Source organism: Poecile atricapillus, chromosome 11 (assembly GCF_030490865.1).
Source record: "Poecile atricapillus isolate bPoeAtr1 chromosome 11, bPoeAtr1.hap1, whole genome shotgun sequence".
Lineage (NCBI taxonomy): Eukaryota > Metazoa > Chordata > Aves > Passeriformes > Paridae > Poecile > Poecile atricapillus.
This window is the reverse complement of record NC_081259.1, coordinates 10162713-10189163: the sequence shown is the minus strand read 5'-3', so window position 1 is coordinate 10189163 and position 26451 is coordinate 10162713. Positions and strand designations below refer to the sequence as shown.

Sequence of the window (26451 nt, the reverse complement as noted above, 5' to 3'; positions counted from 1 at the left end):
GTACTTTATTTTTAAACAGAAAAGCAACTAAACGCTGTAGAATTTTCAAATTATTGTAAATAATTCACCACATTCCTTGAAATCATGTGACATGAGAAGCTTTTAGAATTTATAGCCACAATTGCAGCACATGGAAAATTTGCAAATGCAAACAAAGTAATTAGGAAGCTGTTAAAATTTCCAGAGCATTTAACAAGGAACAAATTTCCAGAGCATTTAACAAGGTCTTCAACACTTGCCCTTTCAGTTTAACCTATTTGTAGCTTACAATGGACTTTACAACTTTCCCACCACATTTTGTCCTTCAGTTTCTAAGAATGGCCTATGGTTGTTGAATTGCTTACTGTTGTGTGTGAATTATGTGAGAAGCTTAGTCATATCTTTAAATATTTCTTACAGATGCCTTCCAGGATGTCAGATTTGTCAGCAACTTGTCAGGTAAAAAAAAGTCTTTGTAATTACAATATTTATGAAAATTTTCTCATTAAATAAGTGCTTTCATAATAGGGTTTTCAAAAGTTTTGATCAATATTATGAGTGACAAGTTGGTGAAAGGTTAGATATGAAAAAAAATATGAATGTTTAAAGAACTGTCTGCAATAAGTAGGTCATGGATTTATAAATGTTATATAAATTTCTTTGCTTCAAAGAAACAATTTCTCCTGGCCTCCAGCTTGCTACCTTAGTGAGCTTAGTGAGCTTTTGCATAGTAATATGTATTGTAATTGACTTGTAAATATTTATGGCAACAAGGCTCACTCTGGAAATGAGGTTTATCTAATATCTAGAGTCTTTGCTTTCTAAATCTGTTCTATTCCTGTTATTGATAAAGGGAGTTCTTTTGTCTTACAATGGTAATATTTACCAAAGCATTCTCCATGTCTGGCTGGGGCAGGTGCTGCTGTGGCCGCTTGGTCAGACAACACGCTTGTTTCACTGCCAGTCTGGCTATGAAATACTCCGATGTGAAGCTGGGTGAAAACTACAATCAGGAAATAGAAGAATGGTCAGTGGAAAAACACACGGAACAGACCTCTACTGATGCTTATGGTGTCATCAACTTTCAAGGTGGCTCTCATTCTTACAGGGCTAAGGCATGTATGATGTTCTGTTGTTTCTCTTTTTTCTTTCTCTAACCATGTTGTGCTGAATGCTTCATTTAACTTCTGAAATTGAAGGCTGAAAATATTAACACCTCTGTTGTAATAGTGCCCTCTTCTATTCTAGCATTTTTGTTGTGATTTGAATTCTTTCTGATTTCTATTTGTAAAAGATTTTTAGTTGTGGTAGAAGTTATTTAAAGCTTATGCAGTTATAGGCTACAGGGCATTCTTGTACAGTGTGACTCCTGTGGTCAAACCAAAGCGCTTGAGTGAGGGAGCTGTGTTCTGTGTGCAGCTGGCAGAAGCCCCAAGGACAGTCCAGTACTCCAGGTCAGATCATCTCTGTGAGAGAAGGGCCCTTGGCATGGTTCTTTCATGTTCTTAAAAGCAGTGTATGGGTTCCTTTCTACTTAGTGTAGCTTAAAATTGCTGTAAACCCTTTTCTAGGAGCACAGAAACATCAGGCAGCCCACACTAATTTCTGCTTCCTTCTGCAGAGTGCGAGCGGGGTTGCTCAAACCAGTTTAATGGAGTAGTGTTGTTTTTTTTGGTTAGAACTCTATTCAGGAAAGGTTCCATTTCTGCCTGCTGTCCCCTCCTCTGTTTAATAGCTTATACTGAAGATGTGGCAGCATTGTAGCTGATCAACCATCTACTTAATCTTATGCTGTTAAACGCAGAGTGTTAAAAAGCTGACAGTTTTGAAATTTTCTGTTGAAAAATGTAGGTTTCCTTCCCACCAGGAGCAGGGAGGGAAAACCAAGCAATTGTAAAACTCTTTGCAGGGGACACAAAAGCCTCTCCCAGCAGATGACAGAGCATTTATAGCTACTCCTGAATTTCATCTAATTTATAGATCATCCAGTGCTTTCATAGAGTCATTTTCTAGGTCACTGTGCCAGTAGGATGGAATACCATGATCTCTCGATAGTTGTTTCTTTTCCAAAACTTGATTTCAAAGCTCTCTCATCTGGACCATAGAGGATATAAAGGAAGCTTGTTCATTTATTGCAACTGCTGTGTTTTGAGAAAGTGAATTACAATTTCCATAGCTAGGAGTAGGATAATATGTTCTGATCATATAATCCTGGTTCTCCTTTTTACACATTTGAACCTTTTAACTCTGTTCTTGTGCCTGCAGTATGTGCGATTGTCATATGACACTAAGCCTGAAGCTATTCTGCAACTTATGCTTAAAGAATGGCAGATGGAATTGCCAAAGCTTGTTATATCTGTCCATGGGGGCATGCAGAAATTTGAACTTCACCCACGCATCAAACAGTTGCTTGGCAAAGGTCTTATCAAAGCTGCAGTAACCACAGGAGCCTGGATTATAACTGGAGGAGTGAACACAGGTAAGGAACTAGCAAAGGATGTTCATGATTAACTGGATTGCAGTTTTATAAAAGCTGAAAAATTTAATGTATGGATGCATTGCTTCATCTTAAAACAAAGTACATTTGAATGAGTTTGATCAAGTGAAATTAAAATAATTTGTTTTGAACATGTATTTAGAAGTGGGATAGTGTTTCATCTTCAAAAGAGAAATACCATATAGAGGGGCTGGGTTTTGAGCTTTGTTTTGTTTGGTTGGTTGTTTTCTGGGTTTTGTTTTGTTTTTGAAAAAAGGAAGAGCTAAATGTGATTTAAAAAAAATACAGTAATTTGCTGGAAACTATTTAGTTCTTGCTAGGCTAATATTTGTTTTGTTGAATGACTTTGTTTCCTCCTAGCAGATGTAGCATGATGCCTTTTCTTTGGTAATGCGTCAGTAAGTTTCCAGATCCTTAAAGGCCTGGTTATCTAAATAAAAGAGTTAAAGGTCCAACAAATATTTGTATTCTTAGTAAAATGTGGCATTCAATGCACTGGAATCTTTTTATGCACGAACAGGTGTTGCAAAACATGTTGGTGATGCTCTAAGAGAACACGCTTCCAGATCATCTCGAAAGATTTGCACTATTGGGATTGCTCCGTGGGGAGTGATTGAAAACAGAAACGACCTTGTTGGAAGAGATGTAAGGATGAATTACCTAACTGAAATAATGATTTACCTCATTTACTTTTGACGCATCTGCTCAAGCATGTTTTCCCTTGCTTTGCATCATTGGAATAGTTGCTTTACTATGAGGATACACTGACATCTGTGTCTTACGCAAGATCGTTACTGTAAACAAGTTGCAAAATGCAAATGCAACAAGGAGGAGCTTGTTCTTAAGTACTTAGTATTTCCTCCCCTGCCCCCCTGATATTGAATCAAATAACAAAAATGTAAAAGTATTACAGAGAATTCATATTTAGAGAGGATAATAAGTTGAAAAATTTTGATGTGGAGTCTTCAGAGCTACTGTTTACCAGAGAAGTTACAAATTTTCCCCAAAGACACATTTTCAAAGGTCCTTTTCTCTGTTACCCTTCAGAACAGCATCCTTTAACAATACAAGTATCTGCTTCCCTGCACAAAGTTCAGAGCTGCAGCTGTTGGTGTGTCCTGATCCAAGATGTGCTTATATGTGTCAGTGCTTCCTTATATGTGTCAGTGCTTGTTGAACCACCGGTGCTTGTGTCTAGTTGAGTTTCACAGAAACAAGTGTGAATCTTTGCAAGTAAAAGACATTGTTGTGTGCTTACACTTAGGTGGTTGCTCCATATCAGACCTTGTTAAATCCATTAAGTAAACTAAACGTCCTAAATAACCTCCATTCCCATTTCATTCTGGTGGATGATGGAACAGTTGGAAAGTATGGAGCAGAAGTTAAACTGAGAAGAGAACTGGAAAAAACTATTAATTTGCAGCGGATCCATGCAAGTAAGTAATACTGGTTCCTGAGGGCTGTTACTACGGCTTAGTGAAAAAGGTTTGTTTTTTTTGCACCAAACATCTGAATGACAAAATAAAAAAATTAAAGCTTTTGTTTATACTTCAAGTCAAAAATTGCAAATTTCAGCAGCTGCTCTGGATGCTAGTAATTGCTGGTAGAGTTATGATTTCTCTAGGACCACAGAGGAATCCTTTTTTAATAAAGTTGTCTGTTTACTTTGTGAAAACAAATTTACGTCACTTCTGGGGCTGGTGTGTTGTCAGACCTTATTGTTCTGATTAATTAATGGTTTTGACACTGATCACTTGCAGTTTCAGTTTGCTGTTTTCCCAGTTGTGGAGCAACACATGTGTTTTGACCCTTATAGGAATGCTTTTGCAATAATTCCCATCAGTAGAGGGTTCCCATGTACCCATGTTCAAACTGTGTATGCGTTGTCACCTTTGAAAACTATTGGGGAAAATGAGGAGTTCCATAAAGAAAAATTCTTCAGTTTTTTTGCATTAGCTCATGAATGTTTCTATGAGGAATCTCTTCTGTTTTGTAGACTGTACCCTGTTGTATTGACCAGTTTGGCAGTGCTTGTGTCCCAGCCCAGAGCATAAAGTGCTTGAAACTGCATTACCGACAGTTAATATCTGGCAGGCAGCATTTTAATGTTGATTCAATAGAAAGGACAAATCTGATTTATTAAATATGTAAAACTGGCCTTAGCATTCACTGTACACTTACGACATTGTCTAAGTTTTATTATTTTTTGCCATTTTCCAGGAATTGGGCAAGGTGTGCCTGTGGTGGCACTTGTGTTTGAAGGTGGCCCCAATGTCATCCTCACAGTTCTAGACTTCCTTCAGGAGAGCCCTCCGGTGCCTGTGGTGGTGTGTGAAGGAACTGGCAGAGCTGCAGATATCCTGGCCTATGTTCACAAGCAAACAGAGGAGGGGGGGTAAGTGCCAGCAGTGCCAAACTGTCACATAACCACTGAATGGGTCAGGTTGGAGGTGATGACAGTGGGTCATCCCGGAGCACACGGCACAGGATTGTGTCCAGACAGTTCTTGTCATACACTGATAAATGACAAGATGTACACATGCATGGCATCTATGTATGTCTGTCATCCACAGATGAGTTTTGAGACCATTTCTTCATGAATCTGTACGAAAGCTTTCTCTGTTTAGTGCAGAAAACACTTGCCTGTTTTGAGTGTACCTTCAAATAATAAAATGGATGTGCTTGGGCTCCACAGTACTTGGTGATTTCTAATTAGTTGTCAGGCTTGCATAAATCCTTAAACACACTGGGTCCGTGTTGCAGGGGCTGCCTCAGAACCTGGGGAGGCAGGGATCGAATGTAGCTGTAAGCCAAACAGCTTTGTCTGGGGTAAGATCAAAAATGGATCTTATTCAGAGGAGTCACTGCTTATTATTTTGTGTCAAAATCTTTTGGTTGAGAATATCTCAGAACTCAATATGGGAAGGAAAGGGAGAGAGAGTTGAGTTGAGTTGCCTTTTAGGAGGCGGTAGTATAGAATTGCAGATTAAGTAACCTGAAGTTCTTTCTAAAGGTTACCCAAGGTTTTGCCACAGCAACAATAATAAGCTTATAGATAGCAGGACTTTGAATGGACATGTTGAAACTAATTAAATGCATTGTTGTTATTACTGTTCATCTAAAACAATTGTTTTCCTGTTTGTTTGTTTCAATCTCAGGAATGTTCCTGAGGGTGCTGAGCCTGAAATCATTTCAACCATCAAAAAGACATTTAACTTTGGTCAAAGTGAAGCCGTTCATTTGTTTCAGACACTGCTGGAATGCATGAAAAAAAAAGAGCTTGTAAGTAGATCTTGCCATACAATTTTCTATGCAAGGTAAATGCATTTGTGGTTTTTTTTTTTTTTTTAATCTTTTATTTATGACTACCAATAAAGGTATACTATCGCTGTATGCTTAAAGCAAAACCACTTTAAAGAGGTTCTATGTAGCCTGAATTCAGGGACTGGTGTCTCATTTGGACATCACATTGTGCTGTTCTGAGATATAATATTACCTTATTCAGCTGACCATAGTTGCTGGCAGGTTAATCTCTTAATCTGTAATGGGCTGGAGAGGTAAACAGAAATTGTGTTATAGACAGCAGTGAATTGTAATCATAGGAGGAAAAAAGTTAAATTGATTTAACATTCCCACTTAGGAAAACAAAACAAAATGCATACTAAAGGTTTAAACTGAGCATTGACAGGCTTCAAGGTCCATTGAAGACAAGGTCAGGAATTGAAAAAGATTTAAAAGACTGAAGCCAATCACCTTTGCCTGAAAATAACTTTCAAATATGTTTTCCCCATTTTGGACAGATTACAGTTTTTCATATTGGGTCAGATGAACATCAGGACATTGATGTTGCAATACTTACAGCATTGTTGAAAGGTAAGAGTTAATTTTTTAAGATCATTTGGAACTTCCAGCTATTATTGATTATTGTTTATGTGATGGATTATTTATAAAATACCAATAAGAATTGTAAGTTTTTAAACAAAGAAGTATCTGTGTTCTCATTGTCTAATGTTATAACGTGACATAGATGATGACATGTACAGCATAATTTTGTGGTGAATTGCTTGATTTAGCCTTTTTAGAAAGCAAGAATGTTTATTATCTTGTATTATAATTAATTTTAAATTTTCTTCGTTGTGTTTGCTTCTTAAGGCACAAACGCATCTGCATTTGACCAGCTCGTTCTTACACTTGCATGGGACAGAGTTGACATAGCCAAAAATCACGTTTTTGTTTATGGGCAGCAATGGCTGGTATGTAATGGTCTGGATTAAGCAGAATGATAATTCCTAGTATAGAGAAGCACAATTTACTCTAAAGGATGAATCTTGACTTTTGTAGAAAGAGACTTTGGACTACTGACACATTTATTTTGAGACAGTAATTTGGGTGTACTGCACAGCTTTAAAGCTGTTTTGCTATTATGTATTTGAAAATGCTCCAGAAATTTTAGAAATGTGTCAACTGTTCTGAATAACTAGCAGAGAAAATATATTACAAAAGGTGGAAGCTGAATTCACGTTAGTCAGATGCTCTTTCTTCATTACAGTTGCATGGCCCTAGAAAGTTCTTAAGAAGCATCTAGTAAAATGCACTGTTGGCGGTGCTGCAGTGTCTTTTGAGGGAGGGACAAAAATTTTTTTTGTAGTTTGAGTTTAAGAGCTCTTGCCTTTTCTCCCTATTACTGTAAAAATAAAACGTGAGCTTATTGAGTCTGCAGTCAGAAGTAAATACTGTGTAAGGCTTTTACTGATTACCATGATGGTTCTGACATCTTTGATGCAAATTGTGTTTTATATATTTTATGTCTTTTTTGGTTTTATCCCGTATCAGCCTATGAGAACACCTCAGTTATGTTAAACCAAATGTCTCCTTATTCCCACTGTCTCAGTAGGCAGTATGTATAGAACAGTCCAGGTCTTCAGGGTGTTCTCCCATCCTGTAATTGTGTGAAGTTCAGGGGATATTCTGAACCTAGGGTGACATCTTCATAGACATGTAAAGTTTTTCCAGCCCTGTAAATGAAGGAGGTTGATACAGTATCTAAGCTCACTTTTTTACTGCCTCTCTCTAGGCTCTACCTTTTCACTTATTTGTTGTAGGTTGGCTCCCTGGAACAGGCTATGCTGGATGCCCTTGTGATGGACAGAGTTGCATTTGTGAAACTTCTGATTGAAAATGGAGTAAGCATGCACAAATTTCTTACAATTCCCAGGCTGGAAGAACTTTATAACACAGTAAGTAAATGATTGCTTTTTAAGCTTTTCTTAGAGCAGTTTTTTAGTTGCTCAGCCTGTTGTGTCCTGGCTCATGTACAGCAGTGTGGAGGTTGTGGGATGTTGGTAGGGAAGACTCCTGTCCACAAGGTTGGAGTTGGGAAGTGGATGCACAGCCCCAGCAGCACCAGAATTTCCTGTCAGCAGGGTGTTCATCTGTGTTTGGTGGTGGGGATAGACAGTAAAGGGAAAACTGCAGCTCTGCTGTGGACACAGAGTGTGCAAACCACAGTGGGGAAGAGAATGTGAGAAAGTACTGTGGGTGAAACTTGTGCCCAGAATCACAGGATGGATTCCGTCTGTAGCAGTTAACATCATAATAATTCTAGAAAGAGTTTAATTTTTCAACCTGCATAGTTATAATTATTACTTAGAAAAATTTTGTTGCTGTAGGTGTTGATCTAAGAATTCCAAGGTAATTTTGATAACGGTATCCAAAGACAGAACAAAGAACCTTCCACCAAAAATTAGCTGATGTGAGTAGTACACAAATATGGCTTAGGTTTGTGTTAAGTCTCACTATGTGCTTTTGACAAAAAAAAAGAGAATTCTTTAGCTAATAAAGTGCTGTAGAGAAGCCTCCTTGAGAAGTTTATTTATTTATTATATTTATTTATATTATATTTTTATATTTTAAATTAGTTTTTAAAATTAACCTCTTATGGTGTTGCTGTTGCACATGAATTTCTCATTCCAAATTTTCCCTCTCTTTTGTTATAAAGAAACAAGGGCCAACTAATCCAACACTCTTTCATCTTGTTCGGGATGTCAAACAGGTATGCTGTCCATGTAAAAAAATCTGTCAAACTAGCAGTTATTTTTTGTTAATTTCTTGTATTTGATTATCAATTTGATCTGCAGTTTATTACTTGAATTTTATTTTAAGTATTAAGCTACCTCTGCAGACATTTTGGTAGTTTACAATACTTCTGTTGTATGCTTGGTTCCCTGTTGCCTAAAAGATGTTACACTTAAAGAGTGTTGTCTTTCATCTTTTGATTATTTTCCTTCTTGGAGGGATTGAAAGCTGATGCTCCCAGCATGGAGAAATTTTGCCTGTTAAAACAGTAGACAAAAAATTCCCAGTGCCTCCCCTACCAATACATGAGTATTTATTCTGTTAGGGGAGTTCATGTATAAAAGTAGGTATAACCTGGTCTTTCTTTAAAAATAGTAACTGTTGAGCCATGTAGATGCTTTTTGGGTTTTATGTTGGAGGTTTTTTTTATCATGAAAAGCTTCTTTTTTAAAATTATTATTTAGAGCTGTGATAAAGTAGAAACAAGTTTAATATTATAACTTGAAAAAGCAAAAATACCTTTTGTATTCCTAGGGAAATCTTCCTCCAGGATATAAAATCAACCTGATTGATGTGGGACTGGTTATTGAATATCTGATGGGAGGAACCTACAGATGCACCTATACAAGGAAACGCTTTAGAGCGATATACAACAGTCTCAGCGGGAACAATCGGGTACGTGCACTTGGGTAACAGCCCATTTGTTCTCAATTGAAAAAACCCAAACCCTTGTGTTTTGTAGAATAATTGAATCCATGTTGGTTTGTTCTTCTTGTCAACGGACTGGCTCTTTTAAATGCAATAGTAAGGGCTATGAGGGCAGCTGAGAACCATCTTGGGATTGAGGATAAACAACCGGGTTTGTTCTCCTCAACCTTATTCTAGCATATCCTAATTCCTTCTCTGTGATCCCCTCTTTTCCTCCTCACAGGGGAAGAATGCACACTGCGCATTCACCAGGACACACAGATTCACCAGGGCTTGGGATGCAGATATTTTAGTTTTTTGTGCAAGCTACACTAACCAACAAGTGTAACTGCCCATTTAGTGATCTCTTAAAAATAATGAAAGCAAACAAGAAACCATGTTAAATATCCAGGGAGAATTCTCTTTGTGCTGTTGTATAAGTTCATCAATGTTTCAGTAACCAAACCACTTCTCCTTGTTGCAGAGATCTGGGCGAAATCCTTCAAGTACTACTCCTCAGATGTGTAAAAGCCATGAGTCTTTTGGTAACAGGGCAGACAAGAAAGAAAAAATGCGCCACAATCATTTCATCAAAACAGCGCAGCCGTACAAACCAAAGGTAAGGGTTGTGATGGGAGCATGGTGGGGTTTATTTCAAGTAGCTAAGAGTGGGGAGCCTGCTGGAAATCCAAGTGCCACTGGAGTTTGAGTAGCAGCAATTGCATTGACTTTGGTAAAGCTGGAATTTCAACCTTGCTTTTGTATTTGTTTCTAAGCTGCAGCTCTTTTACAGGATTCTGTAAAGGGTGTTTCTCTTTCTGTATAGTAGTCTTGTATGCTTTGATATGTAAGGGACCAAAAAGCTTATCTTTGGCAGAGTTCTAGTAATGAGGATGAGAATCACATGGCTTAATAAATGGAGCAAGGTTTGGCGACGTGTTACTACTACAAGCAGTTTCCATGAGTTTTTTTTATTTGTATGTAGGTATACTAGTTATGGCTTTTCTTTGATGTATAATTCAAATTAATTCAGTCTCACAGTTATTAAAATGAATTGTACTTAACTGAAGTTTTTGAACAAAAGTTCCAGCTGCTTTTCAAGTCTTCAAAAATTCTTTTTTCTTTTTTTATTTATTTATAATTTGGTATTGGATCTCTCAGAATTTTATTTCAAGTTACATAATGGCCAAGTATAGTGACTTAAAATGTGATTTTGTGCTTTTATTTAAAGATTGACACTGGTGCAGAAGAGGGAAAAAAGAAAAGAACCAAAGATGAAATAGTTGACATAGATGATCCTGAAACAAGACGTTTTGCTTATCCTCTGAATGAGCTGTTGCTGTGGGCAGTGCTGATGAAGAGGCAGAAGATGGCTCTTTTCTTCTGGCAGCACGGCGAGGAGTCCATGGCCAAAGCTTTGGTGGCTTGCAAAGTCTATCGGTCCATGGCATATGAGGCAAAACAAAGTGACCTTGTTGATGATACTTCAGAAGAACTGAAGCAGTATTCCAAGTAAATTACATTCCTATTGTTCAAAGTATTTTCTTGACATCTGCAATAAAGGTAGTGGGCTACTTATGGACAAAACACAAATTGTTCCATGAGCACACTTGAAAACAATTATGTTTTGCAAAAGGTTTAAGCTTTAGATTAGATATTGCTCTTTCTTGAGGGCTGTTAAAAGTCTTGTTTTATAGTCAAATTAAAAGGAGACTCAATGTGCCATTTTCTTCTCTGTAATTTCTGTGCGTGTTTAATAGCTGTTTTCGCATGTGTATGTTTTTAACAAGTCACAGATTGATGTATTGTGGTTAAAAATGACAGTTTCTCTGTACAGAAGAGACAAATAATAGTCCCTTCAAGCTGTGCAAGTTGGGAATTTGTGCAAGAAAATTCATGCTAAACTCGTGGTCGTTTCTATAGGTACTATATTTTGTTTTGTTGTTTTCTTCATTTTAGTGAGTTTGGTCAGCTGGCAGTTGAGCTGTTAGAGCAGTCCTTCCGACAAGATGAAACTATGGCAATGAAGCTACTGACTTACGAGCTTAAAAACTGGAGCAACTCCACTTGTCTGAAGCTGGCAGTGTCCTCGAGGCTCCGTCCATTTGTAGCACACACTTGCACACAGATGTTGTTATCAGATATGTGGATGGGAAGGCTGAACATGAGGAAGAATTCATGGTACAAAGTAAGCACTGTTGCAGTTTATTCATGTAAAAAGGGCCAATGGAGTTTATGGTTAAAGGGAAGGAAAGTGTGTGTTTAAATGCTGTTAGTGTAAAGCTTTCACCACTATAGCTTTTATTAATAAATCCTGTAAACCAGTCTCCTATAACATAATCAAAACTGGAATATTTGTTGTAAACGCTTCTTTTGACACTCTATTATCTTTTCAAATAAGGTACAGAAATATAGAAGGCAAAAACCAGGCAAGTAGCCTTTAATCAGAGGCCTAAAGAGATCATGTGAATACTAATCCACTACTAAAAACATAGTAGTAACAACCCTTAACAGATGGAAAACCTGTTGTAAGACTGTAGTTTCATGCATTTTGGCTTTTTACAGGGGGCACATAAGACTTGATGTAAAAAAGCTTTGTGAGTATCCTATTTTGGAGGAACTGAGCAAAAGCAGGGCACAGAATGAAACAAGGGTAGCCAAACTGGGGACAGGTTTTCCAGTGGTGCCCTTTGTGTGATAGAGGTCAATTATGATCTAGACAGAGATAATTGATATAGATCAGTTGAACCAAAATGGGAGTTTCATATTTCTTTGAGAAATTAGGTACCAAAACCTAATTGTTGCTAGAAATAAAATGAAATAAAACTTTCCTACAAAATACCCACAAGCATTGTTTAACTTGTGACCTACTAAAATCCTCTTTGATAACTGATTAACTGTTTTCTTGCTTGCTTTGTAACAGGCTAATGACAGTAAATAGCTTTCACTTACTCTCTTCATCTCTACCTTAGCTCATATTTTTACTGTAAATTGGAAAAAAAAACCCAACCAAACAAACCCCAAACAAAACATACACCACTCCCCTCTCCCTCCACAAACCACAACCTTGTATATGCTTTTAAAATACATTTTAGCAATACACCATTCCACAGAGTGTGAACAAAATGTCTCTATCTTCAGGCTTGGAGTACATTCTTTCTAGTAGCTTTGAATTTTGGAATTTGTTGGTTTTTCCCATTTCCTATGTCTTCAAGTCAAGAAACACTCTGTATGTGTGATCTTAAGCTATTAAGTGTATATACAAGTAATAACAACTAATTATTTTCTATATTTTTCCCCTCATAGCAAGCGAAATTTAGATAATATATTTTCAGAAGCTATTCTGTGTGTTGGTATATTCTGATACTTTAATGTAGTTGTGAACTATTTACACTGTCTTCATCTTTTCCAGGTGATACTGAGTATTCTACTCCCTCCTGCTATACTGCTGTTGGAATATAAGACCAAGGCTGAAATGTCACATATTCCTCAGTCTCAAGATGCTCATCAAATGGCAATGGATGATAGTGAGAACAACTTCCAGACTGCAGCAGATGAAATACCTATGGTAATGTGGGGCAGAAGGAGATATTAAAAACAATATTCCTCTCTTAAATAATTATTTTTAAGTAAAAAAAGTGAAATTTAATGCCAGAAAGCATGTATTTTTGTGTGGGACGTTAACAGTCCTTTTATTTTAGGAGGTTTTTAAAGAAGTGAGGATCTTGGACAGTACTTTTGAAAAGCATGATATGGAGACTCCAGCAAAACCTAAAAGACTCCCAATTACACAGAAGTTTTATGCATTTTATCATGCTCCTATTGTGAAGTTTTGGTTTAATACGGTGAGTTTTTTTCTCAGTGTGTCTTTTATTTGGAAATGTAGCAGAAATTTTTGTGTTATTTCCCCAACATGTAGCTCTGATTGAATCAATGTTAAGCACTTTCCAAAAAGCAGACAGAAAACCTTCTACCTTGCTGAGCTGGAAAGGAGAAACACTTGATTTTATAAAATTGTGTAAGCACATGCTATGCCCTGTGGTTTGGGTTTTTTAAATTCTGTTCTAATTATTTTCATCAGTTGCTAGCAGGAGTTCTATAACCATTTATTAGTCTCAAGTGCACATACAGCTTCGTTTCAGTTGCTGTAATAGAAGTGCTAGAATTTGTACTAAAGGAAAATAGCTGTAATAAGAGTGAAGTTTTGCTAGCAATAAATAGCTTATGACAGCTATTTTTCCTTTTCTAAGATGAAAATGCTTGTATCCCCTTATAAATAATAACTTGTCTGTTTAAAGGGGTATAGTCCTGTAATCCTACTTGAAGCTTCTATTGTATACCACATCAAAAGATTCCATGTACGTATATAAAGGATCCTTCAATAATTATATGTATATATTTTATTTGTTTTTTTAGTTGGCATACTTAGGATTCCTCATGCTCTACACATTTGTGGTTCTTGTGAAAATGGAAGAATTACCATCTGTTCAGGAGTGGATTGTTATTGCTTACATTTTCACATCAGCAATTGAGAAAATTCGTGAGGTATGCCTGTAACAATCTAGGATTTTAGCTTTTTTTTTTTTGTCAGTTAAAACAGTATGCTTTAAACTATTATTCTGTAAACAAGAAAACTGAAGAAGCTTCAAGCATCAGAGTACATGATGTAATATCTTTATCTTAAAGCTTGGTATAGGCTGCTAGATGGAGGCTTTGTAAAACAAGGTAGGTAAAATGTGTATTTATTTGTCAGGCAGGTTCTACCACTGTGCTGTGACCAGATACCAAAACAAAACAAAAGAGCTTTAGTGACTCAGGAGAGCCATCATAACTACAGTGTTCCTGGGCAGCAAGAGACTTTACAGAAATTTTGTAGTAATTTTTAAATGGGAAAGATGAAGTTAGTCCCTTAACCTGGTACCTCAGGCTTAACTGAAGGCAGATGAACTGAAGGTTCATTTTTGTCACAGTAACTGCCTCAAAAGAAATAAAAACATCACCAAAACCCACTAAATCCAAAATTCCTTAATAAATGGTTTAGACAGAGCAAAACTCTCCTCTCCTTGTTGTGAAGCTGGTTTTGATTGCTCAGCATTTAAGAGTTATCCATTTGAATAACTATTACAGTTTTTTTCATTTATTTTACAGATTTTTATGTCAGAGGCTGGGAAGATTAATCAGAAAATCAAAGTGTGGTTCAGTGATTACTTCAATATCAGTGACACAGTTGCCATTGTCACTTTCTTCATTGGGTTTGCGTTAAGATTTGGAGCCAAGGGGAATTTTGGAGAAAACACTTACAGAGAAAATTACGTCTTTGTTGCTGGAAGAATAACATATTGTCTCAATATAATTTTTTGGTATGTGCGATTACTGGATTTTCTAGCTGTAAATCAACAGGCTGGCCCTTATGTTATGATGATTGGGAAAATGGTAAGTACTATGTTTGTTACTAATTTTTTTTTCCCTAACTGCATCCATTTACAACTTCTCTCAACAGTTTTATTTAGTTAGAAGTTTTTTATCCTGCTGTAATAGGATAACAATGTGGTGTGCAGAATTAGCTAGCAGGAATATGACTTAAAGGGTTTCAAAAGAAGCACGATTAGAAGGCTTCCTTATGCAGCTGTCCCTGTTACATAAATGTAAAAAAATGGCAAATCTTCCTTCTCTGGCCTGTTTTGTTCTCAGATGTTAGAGACTTAAATGAATATGATGAAGCCTTTGTCTTGATTCACCTTCCTATTTAGGTCTGAAGTTTATAGCCTTTGTATTCTTCAGGTCAAAACTTTTAACTTGCTTAGTGTCCTGAAGCACCTTCGTGGTTTGTGCTGTGGAAAACTGGGAACAGATTATGCTTCTTGTCATTTCACACAAATAATAGTAAAATTGTTTGAATGTTAAATTAAATAACTTGAGGTCTTCTGTCATTAGCTATTCTAAATGTTAAAAACTATTTTAAGGCTTGAGAGCTGTATATATGCATGTGGAAGGGGCTTTTGTGTTTCTTCCCTCCATAAAATGGTTCTTAGAAAATTGAACCCTGTCGTTCCTTAAAAAAGAGGGCATCAAGTAGCTCATTTCTCACTTTGATTTCATGCAAGAGGCATAGGTTCTGTCTTCCTGTCCTTTGGAAACTACCTCAGGTTTTTGTGCAGCTGAATACCTTTAGGAAGGAATGTTTCTCTTTGTCAGCTGCTCCTTGTGTACCTAATCATATTTAAGTTGAAAGGGAAATATGCTCAATTGCCTTTGGCCAAGGATACTAAATACATTATAAGAAAGGACAGGAAAAAACCTCAGTAGTTTTGGGGTTTTTTAAAAGGGCTTATTATCTAACGAAATTTTCTGAGTGAAATACTTGTGTCCCGGACTCTTTTCCTTATATAATACATAGACTTTCTAAAGTGTACACTGTCACTGTAGAAGTTTTTAGAGTTGTGAGATCGTATTTGTGACCTCATGGATTAACTGACTTTTTTGTGTTAATAGGTGGCCAACATGTTTTACATTGTGGTGATTATGGCACTTGTACTACTTAGTTTTGGTGTTCCCAGGAAGGCAATACTGTATCCTGATGAGGCACCCTCTTGGACTCTTGCTAGAGATATTGTGTTTCATCCATACTGGATGATTTTTGGTGAAGTCTATGCCTATGAAATTGATGGTAAGATACTGCAATTACGAAGCAAGTAAAGAGAAAACTTATTCTGATAAGGTCTTCTCAAAATGTTATGAAATTCCAATTTTATGGAAGTCCCATAAAATTGTGTTTGCTTTGATTCCACTCATTGGAATATCTCCTTTTTGTGGGTTGCAGCTGTATAACTATGTGACCTGATTTTTCATTTTCTTTTCTAAAACTTGATTGGCTTAGAATGAAAACTACATAGTTGCAGTTTCTCTCAAGGATATTCCTAGCAAGATTTTGCTGCCCCACAGCTATCATGACAAACTTTTGACTGTGGTGATGTACTATGCTTTTTTAAAAAAGCCAATAATATGATTACAGCATAGTATCAGCCAGAAACGTCTCTGGTATTTTTCTACCATGTTCCTAAATGCATGGAGACATTTCAATTTGCAGAACCAGTGCATGATAGTTGGTTTTTGCAAACTGGAAGTGACCTTTTTTTTTTTTTTTTTGGTGTGTCTTTACTTGCTGGGAGTTCTAAAAGATGTACATGTCTTCTCTGTATCTTTTTTTCCCAACACAGTATGTGCAAATAATTCAGATGAAAAGGTTGCTCATCTCTGTGGCCCAGGAACATGGTTGACCCCGTTTCTTCAAGCTGTCTACCTCTTTGTACAGTACATAATCATGGTTAATCTCCTGATTGCATTTTTCAAGTAAGTATATAGATAATAGTTAATTTTGCTAATAATTAGACAAGTCTATCTCATTGCAGTAAGATAACAAGATAACCACTGATGCCAGATCAAAGCAATCCCATTTCCTGGAAGTTTTTTCAAGTTCTGAGGCTGGTCTTTGTCTCTTCCTCACTGCAAGCCCATGGCTAAGTTAGTGAAGTGTGTGATGTTACTGGTTCATGTCACATCTATGAGGTCAGGGGAGTCAGAGTGCAAGGAAATTTGAAGGCATTTTGTAACTTCTTTGTCAGAAAACAAAAAAAATTGTTTCTTTGTCCTTATTGACTGCTGTTTCTAAATATTTAATGTTCTCCAGTTGATTTGATTCAATTGTAGTAAGTTGTCATTTATAATTCTCTGATTTATGGGCATAAGCAGCTCACAAACAGTGAAGGCAGACTGGAGAATTATCATGATGTCATATAAAATTTGAGTTTAGGTAGAAATAATTAATTTTTTTGTTCAACAAACTTGAAATTTAATCTCAGAGTTTATTTCTGAGTAAAGATACTGAGGTGTTACCTGATAGGAGAATTTCTTTAGCCTTCTCCTTGGTCTAGATCATAGTGTTCTCTTGAATGTCCTTCCAATTTCCACAAAAATAATTTTACAGCAAAAAACAAGTTTATGCTTTTGTCTCTTACTTAACTGACTTCAGAATTCAAGATTGTTATCAAAGTGTTAAAAAAATAAATGATCCAACAACCACTAAATAAATACCAACAACTCCCCACCACCCCAAAAAACATCTTGATGTGTTAATATTGTTCTGTTCCCTTTCAGCAACGTGTATTTACAAGTCAAGGCAATTTCAAACATTGTGTGGAAGTATCAGCGCTATCATTTCATTATGGCCTACCATGAAAAACCTGTTCTGCCTCCACCACTGATCATTCTTAGCCATATGGCTTCCCTGTTCTGCTGTATATGTAAAAGAAGAAAGACAGACAAGACTTCAGACGGGCCAAGTATGAACAGTTATCCAAAAAAATTGCAGTAATGTTTTTGATATGGTTAAAGCGAACTGTCAGAAAAGCACCATGTTTGTGGTTATAATGTGTATTGTGAAGAAAGTCAAAGTGGGTCTTAATTTTATGTTTTCAGTATTGATAATTCTTTTGAAAATCACCATGCTTTTCTCACAAGTTTCATGTCAGCCCCTAGAAATCTCCAGTAAAACTCACCTAGCACACAAACAAACAGATTGGATTTCCTGTTATTGCTAATGGACAAGATTTTTTCCTTCTTGTAAAACTTCTTTGAAACTTTCAAAAAAATAAAATCCAGCTTAGGAATGTAACTTCTGCCTCAAAGATAAAAGGATTAAAGGGTAGGAGTGTAAGGAATGATAATATTGTGCACAGATCCTCTCTATTTTAATTTTATTTCATTGTCAGTCTTTGACCTTGGAACTTTTTTTGCAATGAGAGAGGAAGGGTCCTAGGTGGCCCTCTGGTAGTGTGTTGTTTGGAGTTTTTTGTGGGTTTGTTTGTTTTTGGTTTTATTGTGACTTTTCAATGTTAACATCCTTTGTAGATTTGTGACTATTAGTTTTCAACACCTGTATAACTTCACTACATATGTGTCATTGGAACTGTTGGTCTCTCTTTAGAACTCTTCCTCACAGAAGAAGATCAGAAGAAACTTCATGATTTTGAAGAGCTGTGTGTTGAGATGTATTTCAATGAAAAGGATGATAAATTTCATTCTGGAAGCGAAGAGAGGATTCGAGTCACATTCGAACGGTAGAATATTTACAAGTAAAATTCCTGAATAGAGAATTAGAACTTTTACAGGTTTTTTAAATGTACTTGAAAGGGGGAGAAATGCAGCTCGAGAATAGAAAGTGTTTATGCAAATTTTACATGCTAACTTTCCATTGCTATGCAGAAACTTATAATGTCATTGATGCTTCTTGGTCTATAGAAGCAATCAGTAAGCTGAGGCAATCGTATTATTTAATTTCCCATGATGTTTTAAGAAACTGGTGCTGTAGGCCCTCTATTGATAGCTGTTTTAATTCTATGATTCAGAAGTATGTACAAATGTTGTATTACAAAACAGTCCAATGCTATCGTATTATTGTGACATTTCAAAGTTGTTTTTCCCCCTGATTAAATGGACAGAGAGGGTTATGATGTTTCTTTTGTGTGTTGAGAAAAATACCTTTCATATCTACTTCATAATTTGATTTTTCTTAGGGTGGAACAAATGTGCATTCAGATAAAGGAAGTTGGTGATCGTGTCAACTACATTAAAAGGTCATTACAGTCTTTAGATTCACAGATTGGCCACCTCCAGGATCTGTCTGCTCTAACTGTGGATACTCTGAAAACACTGACTGCGCAGAAAGCCTCAGAAGCCAGCAAGGTTCATAATGAAATCACCCGGGAACTGAGCATTTCAAAACATTTGGCACAAAATCTCATTGAGGATGGCTCTCTCAGATCATCTGTGTGGAAAAAGCACAGCATTGGAAATGTCTTTGGTTCTTTCCCACAAGGAGGCCTTGAGAGCAATAATGCTTTACTCTGTAACATTTCTATCCGGGATGACAAAGAAGTCCACCATAAGACAATTGGTCAGGAGTTGGCTCTGGTTTCCCGAAGAGAAGAAAGAAACTTCCAAGAGGCAGGTTCCTCAGGCAGTGCCTTATTTTCAAATGCTGTTTCCCCTCCAGAACTTCGCCAACGAATACAGGCTGCAGAGATCTCAAAATCCACTAGTAAAAGTAAAAAATTAGGCAACTCATCCAACAGCATGCCACATATAACATCCCCAACAACAAAGTGTTTTGTTAGCACTCCATCTCGACCCAGTTGCAAAAGTCAGCTGGATTCTGCAGTAAAGCATGAAGAGACTGTTTTCTCTAAGGCTACAGAAGGAGATAATAATGTAGAATTTGGTGCATTTGTGGGTAAGTATAACAAAATAGATTCTGAATGTCCTGAAGTCATTATTAGCTGCTCTTATCCTCTTGCTTCTGGCTCTGCTTGCCTTGCTTTCACCCAAGCTTGTGTTGAAAATGGAGGATACATTAATTGTGGTTTTATTCATGATGAGAATGACACTAATGATAACTACAGCTGCAGAGTTGACAAATGTGCTCACCAGTCCCCTGTCAAGTTAGTGAAGAACAAGCCCCAAACGAAGTTCTCTTTGTCAACGGGCGACTTGACGGCAACAGTCAACTGTGGCGGCTCACATGGAAAATTGAATATTAAAGATGAACTTTCCAAAAGTCAGCATGTCCATGCAATGGAACTGCAAACCCGAGATTTATGTTCTAACATCCTTATGGGACTACTTCATAAACTGTGGACCAAATCTAAGCCACAAGGTTTGACTTATCAAGAATTGTATGGTATTTTGGGTGTATTCCGGTTGCAGGTGACTTTATTCTACCATTTTGCTCTGCTTTTTTTGCATTTAACATCTCTAATTTCCCTATGTTGCTTGAATGTTTTTTTTTAACTGAAATTATAATTTCTCCATAATTCTGTCACATAGACAATATTTTTCTGAAAAACATGATCCAGTTGTTTAGTATAGCAGTTTTGGGCAATTAGCAGCTGTACAACTTGGTATGGGCACTGTAGACAAACCTTTTGTGACTCATTATAAAGCTCCTACCTTCTGATTGCATAAATCAAAAATATTGTCTATTTCTTGACGTAATTACAGAACACTACTCAGGCTGATGGAGTCCTGGACGAATATCTTTGTGGTATCTGTGTCAAGCTGAGGGTTCCTCCTATACTGTATTTCTAAACACTGTTTTACAGCTGGGATCTTCCACTGTTGCCAAGGCTTATCTATGTTGGGGCTCTAGTTTTGGAAGCTTCCAAAGTCCTTCAATTCAATACAGCATTTTGCCTTCCCTCAAGTTCTGCTTAACAGTAAAAGGTGGATAGTTTTGGTTCGTTACCTACATATTTGAATGGTAAAACAGTGGCAGATCCATTGCAAAACACAGGTGTGGGTTTACTAACTGATCCCTGTAAAGAAGATAATGCTTTAAGTATGCTTAGAGTTTAGTAGAAGATTGTAATCTGGCATTGTCAGGTTGCCTGCAGAGGTGTTGTCTTGCTCTAGTTGTTTAGGGATGTCTCAGTGTGTTCCAGAGATTTGCTGAGGTTGTATAAATTTAAATCTCTAGACAAGAGTTTATTCTACCACTGTGAAGCTTGGATTTCTAAGTTGCCTACATTAGCTATTTGTGGTGCCTCATGGTTGAAAAAGGAAAGCAAGGCTAAACAGGAATTATGGGCAGTGATTGTACAACTCTTATCTAATCTTTAAATGTACTTCACCACTAATAACTTTGAATACTAACTATACTTATTTACTGGAGCCAGATTTTTTGTATATGGTCCTGTGACATCTCTAGCATTTAGAACATACCCTTCATTTTTACTGTCCACAATTTAGAACGCTTGTGATACCATGCAGGTTTCAATTGTGAAGCCGAGTAGATTTAAATTATTATAAAGCCACATGCTTGGGAAAATTCTGAAAGGTATTTCTTGCAATTGGGAGGATGAAGGGTATATTGTAAAAGCTACCTCCAGGAAACTGTCTACTTTCTCTTCATTTGTCAAGCATACATAAAAGTACTGTAATCCAGGCCTTGTTCCTTTCCTGTGAGGAGCATACGCTTGAGTAAAAATTTAAAATATTAGCTTTACTTTTTGAATTGTGGTGCTCCACACCTCAGTGCGGGAAAGGCAATAGTTTGATATTGTTACACTGATCTTTACTTTAGCGTGTTTGTAATGTCTTTCCTAGTACAAACAGGCACACAGACCTTAGGTGGTTTGTAACCCTTTGCTATGGTGATGCAGACTGTTGGCATGGTCAGAACATTGGAGGTTGCCTTTGATTTTGAATACTCTTTTTGAATTCACTGTGTCAAAGGTCACAGAGACAGCATGGACCTACAGCGGTTCAAAGAGGCAGCCAGCAAAATGAAGGAAAGAAGTGCTGATATTGAGGTGAGCATGAAAGGCTTTGTCAATTACATTAATGGGGATCATTTTCTTTTAAACTGTAACGTCACAGTATGTTTGGAAAAAGTCTAAGAACAAATACAATCAAAAAATGTACACATTCCTTGCAAACTGCGCTTTGCATCTGTTTCATGATTAAAAAAAAATCCTGTGAAAACTCATGCAACCCTGACTGCCATCAAGAGCTGTTGCTTCATAATAGGATACTAGTGAAAGAATAAACAAGCTCTGAGGTTATGAAAGCTAAGATGACTACAACTGTGAATCGAGATAAAATTAAGTATCCCATAATTAATGTTTAACTAAATGTTTTACACTCATAAATTCCAAGATCAGCCTTTAGGAAGACTAGAGTGATGTGCATTATAATTTATAGAGCAAGATGACTGTATATAGTTTTCAAAAGTGAAAAAAATTGTTCATTATGCTTCCAAGAAAACTTGTCATAAACTAAAATGAATAATTTCCGTTTCCCTAAAGAATAATAAAAATTACTAACATGGAAAAGTGATTCATCATAAACCTGCCTTCCAAGTACTACAGTGTGTGTGTATATATATATATGTATATGAAAACTAATTTTCACCATGTAGCTGTTGTGCATTCAGGGGAGAATACACCTGAGAATTGCATTATGACATTTACAGTGCTTCTTCTGAACCTTTTAATGAGTATAATGTGTGACCAGAAAGCTTTTTGTGTGTATTTTTGGCTCAGATTTTTTGGTGTTATTATTAACAATTTACTTTTTTCTTGATAGGAGCAACAGGAAGACTTCAAAAAAGCCATATTGGAGGGTATAGAGACAACCAGACTTCAAGTAAGTAAAGTTAATTTCCATTTATACGGGACATTTTTTTCAATAGATACTAAAAGTATTCTTTCCAGTAAAGACATGGGTCTCTGTTCTTACCTCATTATGTGTAAACTGGATGTCTCCTTGACATAGGTCTAAATGGTTCTAGTGTTTAGGGATGTAAAGAAATAGTTGTTATGCACATAACAACACATAACAGACTCATTTTGGACACACAGAGGCCCGTGTATGTGTTTATGTGTGTGGGGTGTATTCTGTAAGAATACAGAAGGGTGTAATAATAAGGGAAGGGTGAAAAAGGGTGCTAACAACTTCCTAACTGTTACAATTTTAGGGATCAAAAGCAGGGCACAATGAATGTTTACATTTTATTCAGGTAACCACTGGAGTTATGAGTAAGCCCTATGCCACTGCATTCACTCCTAGTTTGTGATGAAACCACCTTTCTCCTTTTATGCAAAAAAAAATAAATTTTGTTGTCAGAAGTTGACCACCTCGGTACATATTCCAAGAATGTGTAATTGCAATGAAGGAGTATGTCCATGAGGAAATTGCATTCATAACACATAGGTTTTTACGTGGCAGGGGTTTACTACATTTTGTTGCTATTTTAAGTGGTTGCAAATTGAAATTTAGTTTCTGACAGAGCCACATTCTTACATAAGAGTTGATCGGCAACAAAGGCACCAAGCAGATGAGCTGAACATGGTGCTTGTGGTGATACAGTGTGATTGATGTTTATGTAGTTGTGTCCTATTGTAACATTCCCATGCAAAGAACTCTTCCGGTGTGGGTCAGGAGTTTTAATGTGTGCCTGAAAGTGTTACAGCTGGTGGCTACTGTGAGAAGAGCATTTTAGCTGAATTTATGCACTCAACTTGTGCATTTCTGTGCAGTAAGGTATTTGAAGTACATCCAGAAATTTTGAAGAGTCCTGGCCAGTCCTATAAAGAATAGCTGGGCAGATAGATTGTGGTCCAAGAGTAGTAGTTGAAAGCAATAATGGTAATGATGACTGATGGTAAATGTAGTTGTTGTTTTTTTTTTTTTTTTGGTAGGGTCTTCAAACTGACAGTGGTCTACAACAGTCCAGTTCTTGTGGTGGGTTCACTGACCCTCTGACAGCCCACTCAGAGCAGTGTAAGTCTGGTCTCTGTTCAGGTCCCCTAATGTCTCTAACTTGCCTTGCTAATGGGTATCCTAAGAGGATTGAAAGGAAACACAAGTGGTTAAATCATCTTGAAATATTTTCATGTTTGTAGTACTTGAATTTTCTGCTTCTTCTAGCCATGCCAGCTCAGTTCTGTTACCTTGTATTTGCCACAGCCAGCCAGAGTTGTAAAAGGCAAAGTGATCTAGTTAGGACTGCAAACTTCTTTTAAAGTTGTGGGTCAGGCTTGTTTCATGAGAGGTATGTTAAGCTGTCTATTTGCTCACTGTTAGGAAGCAGATGACAGTGACAGCTGCCATTCTTTGTCCAGTTACAAATCTCTTTCATTTGTAGTGTACAGCAAGAGCAGGAGAGCATCGAGTGAAGATACTCAGCAAGTCGACTCTAAAGCAGCCTTACTGACGGTTTGTATCAACCTTTTGTGACATTTTTGAGCAGAACTAGAAGCTGAACAAGTAAAGGAGAAGAAACAGATAAAGAAATAATACTGATTTGTGGACTTGCTTGTTCTAGGAAGCAACAGGAGACCTGTTTTCACTAAGGGAAGAAGTTGTGTATGTTCTCACTATGAAAATCTGTGCTGTTTTCTGTTTGTAGAAAAAAATCAAAATTCTTTTCTTTTAAGGAAAAGAATTACTTATATAATCCATAAACAGTAGTGAATATAGAGCCTTATTTATTCTTTTAATTGTAGTTACCATTGCTCGGTTGTATTTGGGTCTCTCCATTCAACTGCAGTTCAGTACAGCCTGGTTTATTTCCAATAAACAGGCTGTAGTCCAAGAGCTTAAAACACATTACCATCCCACCTCCAACTGAATATACTGTGATTTCTTACAAAACTGAAGCCCTCTTTGTTTTTCCTCTCCTTTGTTTTAAAGGATTGGCTACAAGGCAGACCTTCAAATAGCAGTCAAATGTAAGTAACCTTTCTACTAATGGAGCAATTTTATCGCTGTATTTTGATCTGTTTTTCTTTTTGGTTTTCTTTGGCTATAGTGGTATTTAGTTGCATTTAATGAGACTAAAACCCAAAAAGTTTGGATTTTTTCTTCTAATAAATTACCAAATGTATTCACTGGAATCATAGGATTGTCACAGAATGGTTTGGGTTGAAAGGCTCTCACAGCCTGTCTCTGGAGCAGAGGGACTCCAGCCCTCAGTGTATCTTTGTGGTCTCCTCCGGGCTCTCTCCAACGGGTCCTTTTTACCTTGGGGGCCCCAGAGATGGAAGCAGTGCTCCAGCTGGGGTCTCACAGCAGAGCAGAGAGGCAGAATCACGCCCATCTACCTGCTGGTCACTCTTCTTGGGATACAGCCCCGGACTGGATGGCTCCCTGGGCTGCAGGTGCTCATGGGTGAGCTCTCATCATGCTTTAACAGGTTCTGTTTAGATTTATGGTGTCACATGTTGGAGGGCAAAACATGAAAATGACTGTGTTGACACGTAGTGAGCAGCTCGCTTCCTGGCAAAGGTCTTTACCCAACCTTTCAAATTGTAACCACCTCTGAAATTATGCAGACATTGCTCTCGTTAACAATTACCCCCTAAGTTAACTGTTAAAGCCATTACCTTATTCATCTGATAACAGAAGGGTAAGCTGTTGTGAACAGGTTTTAATTAAAGCACCTCTGTGGGAATAAGCTCTTGTGATGCAAACTTTACATTATGTTGTGCATGACTTGGAGGTATTTAAAGTGTAGCTCTAAAAACATGAGATTACTTAACAGCTTTCCATTACTATTTTGTAATTAAGAAACCTGAACTGCCCTTGGAAAATAGGATAACAGGATAAAAGTGGTACTGTGAGGTTAACAAGGTGACCTAGGATGAAATGTCAAAATCAGGGAATACAGAATAAGTTTTGAAGATGACTTGTTTTTGTGGAATTTCACAGGCCATCAGAAGAAGATGCATTGAATGGTAAGTTTTCTTTCTGCTCTAAAGGTGAGAGATTTTTTATATATAACCAACTCCTTGGGTCTTATATGGGAATGTATTTAATTGATGGTAATTTGGAATTTATTGGACACACAAGACTGTGATTTTTTTATTTTTTTTGTAAACAAACAGCCTAGCATTAAGCACTACAATTTGTATTTTTTTCCTCTGAGGTACTAAAGACTTAAGTGCAATATTTAATTTTCTTCACAGCAGATCCTTTTCAAACTGTAGTTACTTGGCAGTTGATCTTTGTGTGTGGTATATTACTACATAAATTAGTAGCAAGAGTATCTCTTTTTTTCTTCCTTTTTCTCCTTAATCTCTTTTCAGGCATTGCTTCTCCTTTCAAGCCTATCATGGATATCAATTACTATTACTCAGGTCAGTCCCTCTTATGAACTAATGTTTGTCTTTTTAATGAGATTTATAAGAGCCTTCAACAAATGCTGTAATTTTCCTCTAGCTGTAGAAAGAAATAACCTGATGAGGTTATCACAGAGCATTCCATTCACTCCTGTGCCTCCAAGAGGTAAGAACTGTATTTCTTGTTGCTGGTTCCCTGTGGTCTTTTGGGGAAGAAAAGCAAACCTTATATGGATTCTAATTTGGTTTGATCTTCTAACATAGAAGGATCAAGGCAAAGTTCACAGTTTCTCTCAGCAAGTGTGAAACTGAAGTCTTAATAAACTAAAAGGAGTCTAGTCTGTGTCTTAGAATGCTCAGAAATATATGTGAGTATGACACCTTTTCTAGGGCAACTCACTTGATTATGAAATGTAGATTTAATTATAGTTGTCCTCAGAAATGGTGTTACAGTGATGGTAGTATTGTACTAACAGTTTTATAACAAGCTATTCTGGAAGGATTCCTTTAAGTTGTCTTTTGTTTAAACTGTAAACA

At 36.9% G+C, this 26451-nt stretch overlaps 1 protein-coding gene across 3 annotated transcripts in view; it reads left to right on the top strand.

Annotated features, from left to right (window-relative positions):
* Positions 1-26451, top strand: part of TRPM7 (transient receptor potential cation channel subfamily M member 7) — a 52052-nt gene that overhangs the window by 20984 nt on the left and 4617 nt on the right. Inside the window, exons 3-34 of one of the 3 annotated variants that reach the window (XM_058846435.1) lie at positions 400-438; positions 896-1094; positions 2245-2458; positions 2997-3121; positions 3741-3912; positions 4697-4871; positions 5635-5758; positions 6277-6349; positions 6629-6729; positions 7579-7713; positions 8475-8528; positions 9086-9226; positions 9723-9857; positions 10470-10750; positions 11198-11426; positions 12651-12806; positions 12940-13083; positions 13655-13783; positions 14387-14671; positions 15731-15905; positions 16456-16588; positions 17393-17577; positions 18222-18354; positions 18811-19526; positions 21527-21603; positions 22379-22438; positions 23494-23575; positions 23940-24010; positions 24488-24525; positions 25505-25530; positions 25882-25932; positions 26015-26080. In XM_058846435.1, coding sequence (XP_058702418.1) covers positions 400-438; positions 896-1094; positions 2245-2458; positions 2997-3121; positions 3741-3912; positions 4697-4871; positions 5635-5758; positions 6277-6349; positions 6629-6729; positions 7579-7713; positions 8475-8528; positions 9086-9226; positions 9723-9857; positions 10470-10750; positions 11198-11426; positions 12651-12806; positions 12940-13083; positions 13655-13783; positions 14387-14671; positions 15731-15905; positions 16456-16588; positions 17393-17577; positions 18222-18354; positions 18811-19526; positions 21527-21603; positions 22379-22438; positions 23494-23575; positions 23940-24010; positions 24488-24525; positions 25505-25530; positions 25882-25932; positions 26015-26080 — 4724 coding nt within the window. Of the gene's footprint in view, positions 1-399; positions 439-895; positions 1095-2244; positions 2459-2996; positions 3122-3740; positions 3913-4696; positions 4872-5634; positions 5759-6276; positions 6350-6628; positions 6730-7578; positions 7714-8474; positions 8529-9085; positions 9227-9722; positions 9858-10469; positions 10751-11197; positions 11427-12650; positions 12807-12939; positions 13084-13654; positions 13784-14386; positions 14672-15730; positions 15906-16455; positions 16589-17392; positions 17578-18221; positions 18355-18810; positions 19527-19695; positions 19879-21526; positions 21604-22378; positions 22439-23493; positions 23576-23939; positions 24011-24487; positions 24526-25389; positions 25531-25881; positions 25933-26014; positions 26081-26451 lie in introns of those variants that run through there. The other 2 variants (XM_058846436.1, XM_058846437.1) reach the window with 2 other exon arrangements.